The sequence below is a fragment of the Mandrillus leucophaeus genome, unplaced genomic scaffold (genome assembly GCF_000951045.1).
Source record: "Mandrillus leucophaeus isolate KB7577 unplaced genomic scaffold, Mleu.le_1.0 Scaffold622, whole genome shotgun sequence".
Taxonomy (NCBI): domain Eukaryota; kingdom Metazoa; phylum Chordata; class Mammalia; order Primates; family Cercopithecidae; genus Mandrillus; species Mandrillus leucophaeus.
Window position 1 is genome coordinate 1,985,471 of NW_012106720.1, and position 6,783 is coordinate 1,992,253.

Here is a 6,783-nt window from a genome sequence, read left to right on the forward strand (position 1 = left end):
GTTTTATCCACCTTTTCTATGCTTATTTCTCAAATTTAAAATTTTGTTTCTTGCCTATTATCCCACCATTTCTCATCACTATTCATTTAGGGATTATATATACTTCTAGCAATTAACCTTGGAATTTTATCATGCATACTTAAAAAGACTAAGTTGATATTAACTGGCTACTCCCAAAAATGTAAGAAAACTGAAACGTTTTGACTCGATTAACCTTCTTCCCACCATGCTCTCTACTTTTAACCTCACAGTTTGGCCTGTCATTACCATTTTGCCAATAAGATCTGTTTACACTTCCCTACCTGTAAGAAAGTATCTATCATTACTATCCACACTTTATGACTCCCGTAACTTGTATTTCCTAAGGTACATATCTCAGAACCGAATTCCAGGCTGGGGTTCATATTGCTTATTACTTTCAAACTATTCAGCTTTAGGTATCATAGCATCTACCACTTATCTGTGCTTACTACACACCAGGCGCTATTCTCTACAAGTGGTGATTAACCTGACATTTATTAATTCATGGAATCCTCATAATACCCTAATGGACTATGTATGTTTATGATCCATATCTTATGACTCTTATAATAATTTATCTTTCCTAAGGCTACACATACCTCAGAACTAGGATCCAGGCCTTTTTGATTCCCCATTGCCTTCATCCACCTTTTCACTCCAATATGTAATTTCCTGAGTTCTTGAATAATGACTTGTTTCTTTCTAAGACACACAGTGGTGAGGTGGAACTCCAGGATACCAGAGGAAACGGATGTCTGAAGTTACACAGGCAAGTACTCTAGCCTACAAGGCCTCTGGGAAATGCCATCTAGTCTTTGCTCAAATTGAGCCACTGGCAGACCTCAATATAACTGAAGGCTGTACCCTCAAGTTACAGATAGCACCTAAGAATTTTCTGAAGTTTTGGGGAAACCTCTTTAATCTTTAACCCACAGATCTTAATTGTCCCTCCCCGAACTAAAGTGGCAAACAGCTCCATCTTACTATTAATGTATTTTAAGATAGTGACTACACACTCTACTCTTTTAGTTTAGATTAAGCATCCAATTTTCTCAGCTATTTTTTCTCCATGGATTCTTATTTTCATTTCCTATAGAAATCACACGAATCCTCAAGAAAAGGTACAGTTCTGCCAATGGACACCTTTCCATACTGAAAACCAAAAGAACAGTTTGGTAAAACAGTAACCTGCCAAACACATAACCAACTTTTTTACCTACAATATTCACTTCCTGGTTTCTGTGTGATCTAAAACATTTTCCTCCCTTCCACCCGGCAATAAAGTCACATAAGATGAAATTAATTTACAAAAGGTAGGCTATGTTTATTAGAGTCACACACAGTTGACTGTCTCAGTGTGACTCAAGACCACAAAAAACCCATTTCTCCTTCACTTCTGAGTCCTGGGTTTAAGACCTATACCAGCAGGCGTACTGCTTGGGGTCCTATTCACAGGTTTACAAGTTTTTCATTGAGGGCAATCTGTGACTGTGTGAGGTTGGCCAGGTAGGTCACCATCAGCAGGTCCTGGAAGACAAAGAATACACAATGAGTGGGGGGTTGGATGGAAAGGGAGCAAAAAGGCTGGCACTGGCCGGCTCTATGGTGGGCACTAGGTATGAGGATAGTTGTGGATAAATGACAGCTGGGAGAGACCGAATAAAAGTCAAAAAGGTAGACGACAGAAAAGAAATGCTTGAGAAGACTTTCTTATCTCTACCGAGACACTTACAGTCTAGGGGTGCCTTGGGCTGAAACCCATGGATGGAATATAGGGGGTCCGTGAACTCAGATGGGGAAAACAAGTAATTGCATTTTCCTTAACCTCTGAATTTTAGTGTTTCTTTCTATCACAAATTTAGACAGTAAGTCACAGTAGTATCAGCAGTAAATGAGACAATGTAATCACGGGAGAAGGAAGAAGTCTCCAAACATGCATACCACACCTCTTCCTTCCTCCCAACCTGGACTTCCATGGGGCTACAGGTGAAGCCCTGTCTCTATCCTACTCCAGGCCACCTCACCCAACTCTTCACATTTTTTTTTTTTTGAGATGGAGTCTCACTCTCTCCTGGGGCTGGAGTGCAGTGGCGCAATCTCGGCTCACTGCAAGCTCCGCCTCTTGGGTTCACGGCATTCTCCTGCCTCAGCCTCCCGAGTAACTGGGACTACAGGCGCCCACCACCGCGCCCGGCTAATTTTTTGAAGTTTTTAGTAGAGACGGGGTTTCACCGTGTTAGCCAGGATGGTCTCGATTTCCTGACCTCGTGATCCGCCCGCCTCGGCCTCCCAAAGTGCTGGGATTACAGGCGTGAGCCACTGCGCCCGGCCAACTCTTCACATTTGAGTGTATGTGCTGAGGTAGGGGAAGAAACCAGGCAAGCAGGGGCTCCGGAAGGGCACTCACATTGATGTTGCTGTTGAGCATGGTCTCGAAGTCATCGGGAACTATTTTGGGTACTTGGTTAACCAGGCTCATCAGGAAGCGGCCCACAGTATTGTCAGCTGACACCTTTCCAGACTGAGCACCAAAACAAAGACTCAATGAGGCAGTTAATTATAACCACTGGGCCCTACCATTTCATCAGCACCTGCCTCAGTAATCCCAGGATGGAGAACTATGTCCTCCCCCTTTGTTTTTTCTTTCCCCTCTCACCAGTACATCCTCTGCATATTGCAATACTGTGCTCAGGGCATCCTGGATGCGAGCTGATGCCCCTCCTACTTGCTGCAAGTCACTTGAGAGTCCAATCACTCTGTTGGGGCTAAAGCAGGTCTTCATGATCAGGTCAACTGTGGAAGTTGGGTGGCAGTGGCAGTGGTGGGCAGTAAGAGAGAGAATTCAGTCATCCCACCAGGAAAGAGATGGCCTTAAAGTCCTGCTAACTCTGTTTCCCACCTCCCCTTAGACAGTCTGCTCAATCACACTCCCTGCTGTGCCCTTATCAGCTTTTCTTCCTCCTAACAGAGCTCAACTCCTTTTACCTGGTATGCTCATCACCGGTTTTGATCTCATGTGAATGGTCATGTGGCCTCTGGTGCTGATAATTTCCCACCTTTAACAGTTTCTCAAATAATTTCTTAAATCCCATTTATACAAGAGATGACTGTAACTTCTAGTCTTCACAAACCTTAGATCAACAGTCCCTTTTTAAACCACCCAAGGCCTCCTCCTTGTTGCAGAAGAGCAGCCCCCTTCCCTGAAAACGCCTATGACCTCTCAAGAGAGTATGGAAAGGTTACTCACCTCCGATGCGTTCAGTGTCATAGTATGCGTATTTCACTGTCAGAGGTGTGAACATCACTCCCATGGTCCTCCCAGGGACACCCATTAAAGTACTGAGGAAGGAGAAGCCAAGGTAAACAGATGGCCTTGGGAGAGGGTTTCCATGTCTATTCTGGGCTGAGAATGCAGATACAGCAGGAATATGGCTCCCAAGGTTCTAAGATAGGAAGGGTGGGACCAAATGAACCCGAGGTCTCATGGGAGCAAAAGTTACTTTCTCCCCTTAGCTTGTCCCACATACCAAACCTTTGATCTGTAAGAGGGGACTCAACCTTTGCACTTGGCCTGGTCCCTTTAGAGGATTACTTCACACACGGTGCAGTGTCAGTGATGAGAGGACAGGACTCAATTACCCATGGAGTTGGCTGTCTATATAGCTGCCCACCATGGAAAAGAGACAGAGACAAGTCTTTTCTGGGACCAAGCCCTTCATCAGCATTGAAAAAGGAAACCAACTCCTGCTCACCAAATCAGATTGGGTGCTATAAGTAATCTCACTAAAGGTATTGTTTTTACTATGTCAATTATATACCTGGATCTATACTTTACTATGTCAACTCTCTATCTTATCTTTATCTATCTACCTATCTATCTATCTATCCACCCACCCACATCTATCTATCTATCTATCTATCTATCTATCTATCTATCTATCTATCTATCTATCTATCTATCCACCCACCCACCCACCCATCCAGCTGGATCATATATAGATCATACATATATATACACATATATATATACACACACACTGGATCTTGAGGAGTCTGAAATACTTGGGAAGGCTAAGAAGTCAGGCAATGGCTAGTGCTTAGTGGTATGCCAACTGGCTCATAAAGACTTGGCATCCACCATCTTTGTCTTACTGAGTAAGAGTTAACTGGCTTTGTCAGTGTCAGACACAGAACCAGCACAAAATCAACAGCCTAACAGATGCACTAACAGCTGCCTTCCCTCTGACTTTCCAACTCCCACAGCTGCTTCCAACTCCCACAGCTGCTTCCTCAGCACGCCACCAGGGCCTTTCCCAACATCCCCCTTAACTGGCATTTTAACCACCTGCAAGCTCAACGTGTTCACTGTAATGTCACTGTCATTAAAACTGCACTCAATCCTGGGTTAATTAATGTGTTCAAAATAAGGACAGTCATCCTTTAATATGTACTACCCTGAGTACTGCGCTGAGTTCTAGAGATGATGACAAATTAATGGGTAATTCAGAAAAGTAATGAATGTGGTAAAGGATCATGACAAGAATACCACATGATGACTGGCTGTAGGAGCTATGGAGTCAGGTTCTACAAAAGACGACTTGATAGCTTGCTCAAATACCATGTGATGACTGGCTGTAGGAACTATGGATAATTAGGTTCTACAAAAGATGACTTGATAGCTTGCTCAAATACTTAAAAGGGCAATGAGTAGAAACTGGAGTACAACTAGGATCAGCGGTAGAAATTATAGGAACAGATTCTGTTTCAGAGTGAAACCGTTTGAATAACTGTTGAGAGAGAGGAACACAGCAAGTTACACACGGAAGGAATGAACCTTGCTTGGGGTGGGGGAGGGATGGCATCTAGGCATGGTTTTATGCCCTTGTAGCCCAAGACTGTGGTCACCTGACATAGGCTTTGATGCTCATGCGGCCGTTCTGGAGACTTGTGTCCACAGTGAGGTGGATGGGGTTGGGGGCCTCTCGGCTGTAGTACTCATGGATTAGCACAGAGTGCTCTGTGATGTCATGGCCTGTAGCGTACCTGTGAAATGGAACACAGTTGCAGACTCATGTCTATATGTGACACCAACATCAAACACAACAGTGGCATGGGTGTCTTTAGGGTACCCAATACCTCTATGGTAGGGATACCTAGTGATACCAAATGCCAAGAACAATATATACATTGAAAACTATGTCAAATAAAATCAACTTAGTGCTGCCGAAAAATTCCAAGTCTCTTACAAGGTAATTCAAAATATCCTGGCCCCACAGGATCAGAACCACCAGCAAAACCCACTGAATTCACAGTTCCTACAGGTAACACACTTTCCTTTTTTTTTTTTTAAAGACAGGGTCTCACTCTGTCACTCAGTCTGGAGTGCAGTGGCATGGCATGATTATAGCTCACTGCAGCTTCAAATTCCTGGCCTCAAGTGATTCTCTAGCCTTAGCCTCCTAAGTAGCTAGGACTATAGGTGTGTGTCATCATGCCTGGCTAAGTTTTTAAAACATGTATTTGTAGAGTCAGGGTCTCATTATTTTGCTCAGGCTGATCTTGAACTACTGGGCTCAAGTGATCCTCTTGCCTCAGCCTCCCAGCTGGGATTACAGGCATTGAGCCACTGCTCACAGTCAGTAATACACCTGCAATACTCTTGTCTCCAAAAGGAAGAGGATAAGATCCAATCCAGTAGCAAAAGACACTGGCAATCACGGAGAGATTTTCCATTAGCCCCAACTCCCACCCCCACCTCCCCAACTTACCAGCCCAGGATGAGCTCATTTGGAGAAACTTTTTTATGCAGTTCATACATGTTCTTAGCAAATTCCATGTCAACAGCCACCTAACAGGGAAGGCAGGAAAGTAAGCTAAGAAGTCAGAAGTCCAAAGAAAAATTGGTTAAAAAGGACAAGAGGCCACCCCCAATAAACAGAAGAGGCCCAGGAAGTACGTACAAATGAGAAGAAGCTCCTTGGCTACAGGAGCTCTAGTTGTGAGTGTGGGAGGGGCCGTGAGGGGAGCCTAGCAAACGAACAGCTAAAAACTACAGAGGGACAGCTTGGATTCCTACTCACTTCATCTTCTGACTCATTGTGTGGCACTGAAAAGCAATTGGTGACCTCCACTGAGTGCTTGTCGACAGTTCCTGTGAAAGAGAGAATCGTTCATGTGTTATACAATCCTAGGGCTCCCAACAACCTCCAACTACTTTTGAAATGCTTTTGATGATCTCTTCAATGTCAATGAACACCTAACTGAACTCATTAGCTCCAAGTTTAGTCCGGTGCATCAATGGGACCAGAATTCTCCAGGAACTGAAACTCTGGTGTGATCACCAGCTTATCCCTCTAATCATCACCAAATAGGGTATATTCTTCCTTTACAAGGTCTCCTTTTGCCTGTTACTCTCCACTACTAGCCTATTCCAGACCTTCACTCTATGGCCTTTGTTTTTCAGCCTCTAGACTTTCTCCCTGTAATATAATCTGCAGAGGTACCTGGAAGATTTTAATGGCCACATAGACTGCTAACACAGCGGCCACATTTCAGACACTGAGACATCGGGAGCTTCATCTGTATCTCCCTTTAGCCATCTGGTCCCATGGTCAGTCTTAACCTTATCATCATCCAGAAATCTATCTGCGAACCTTAGATGTCAGTCTTTTACCACAAACTTTTGTTCTAGTTCTGATACCTTTATTCCCATTATATACATATAAATAAAATGGGAATGTGTGTGTGTGTGTGTGTGTGTGT

General features: G+C 43.9%; 1 protein-coding gene across 2 annotated transcripts in view; it reads right to left on the reverse strand.

Annotated features, from left to right (window-relative positions):
* Positions 1–1,320: 1,320 nt before the first annotated feature.
* EIF3F (eukaryotic translation initiation factor 3, subunit F) overlaps positions 1,321–6,783 on the reverse strand; it is a 10,010-nt gene continuing 4,547 nt past the window's right edge. For both annotated transcript variants that reach the window (XM_012000262.1, XM_012000261.1), the window contains 7 exons: positions 6,102–6,172; positions 5,790–5,869; positions 4,927–5,064; positions 3,269–3,360; positions 2,678–2,814; positions 2,429–2,542; positions 1,321–1,548 (listed from right to left, as the gene is read on the reverse strand). In XM_012000262.1, coding sequence (XP_011855652.1) covers positions 1,471–1,548; positions 2,429–2,542; positions 2,678–2,814; positions 3,269–3,360; positions 4,927–5,064; positions 5,790–5,869; positions 6,102–6,172 — 710 coding nt within the window. In that variant the 3' untranslated portion in view covers positions 1,321–1,470. The remainder of the gene's footprint in view (positions 1,549–2,428; positions 2,543–2,677; positions 2,815–3,268; positions 3,361–4,926; positions 5,065–5,789; positions 5,870–6,101; positions 6,173–6,783) is intronic.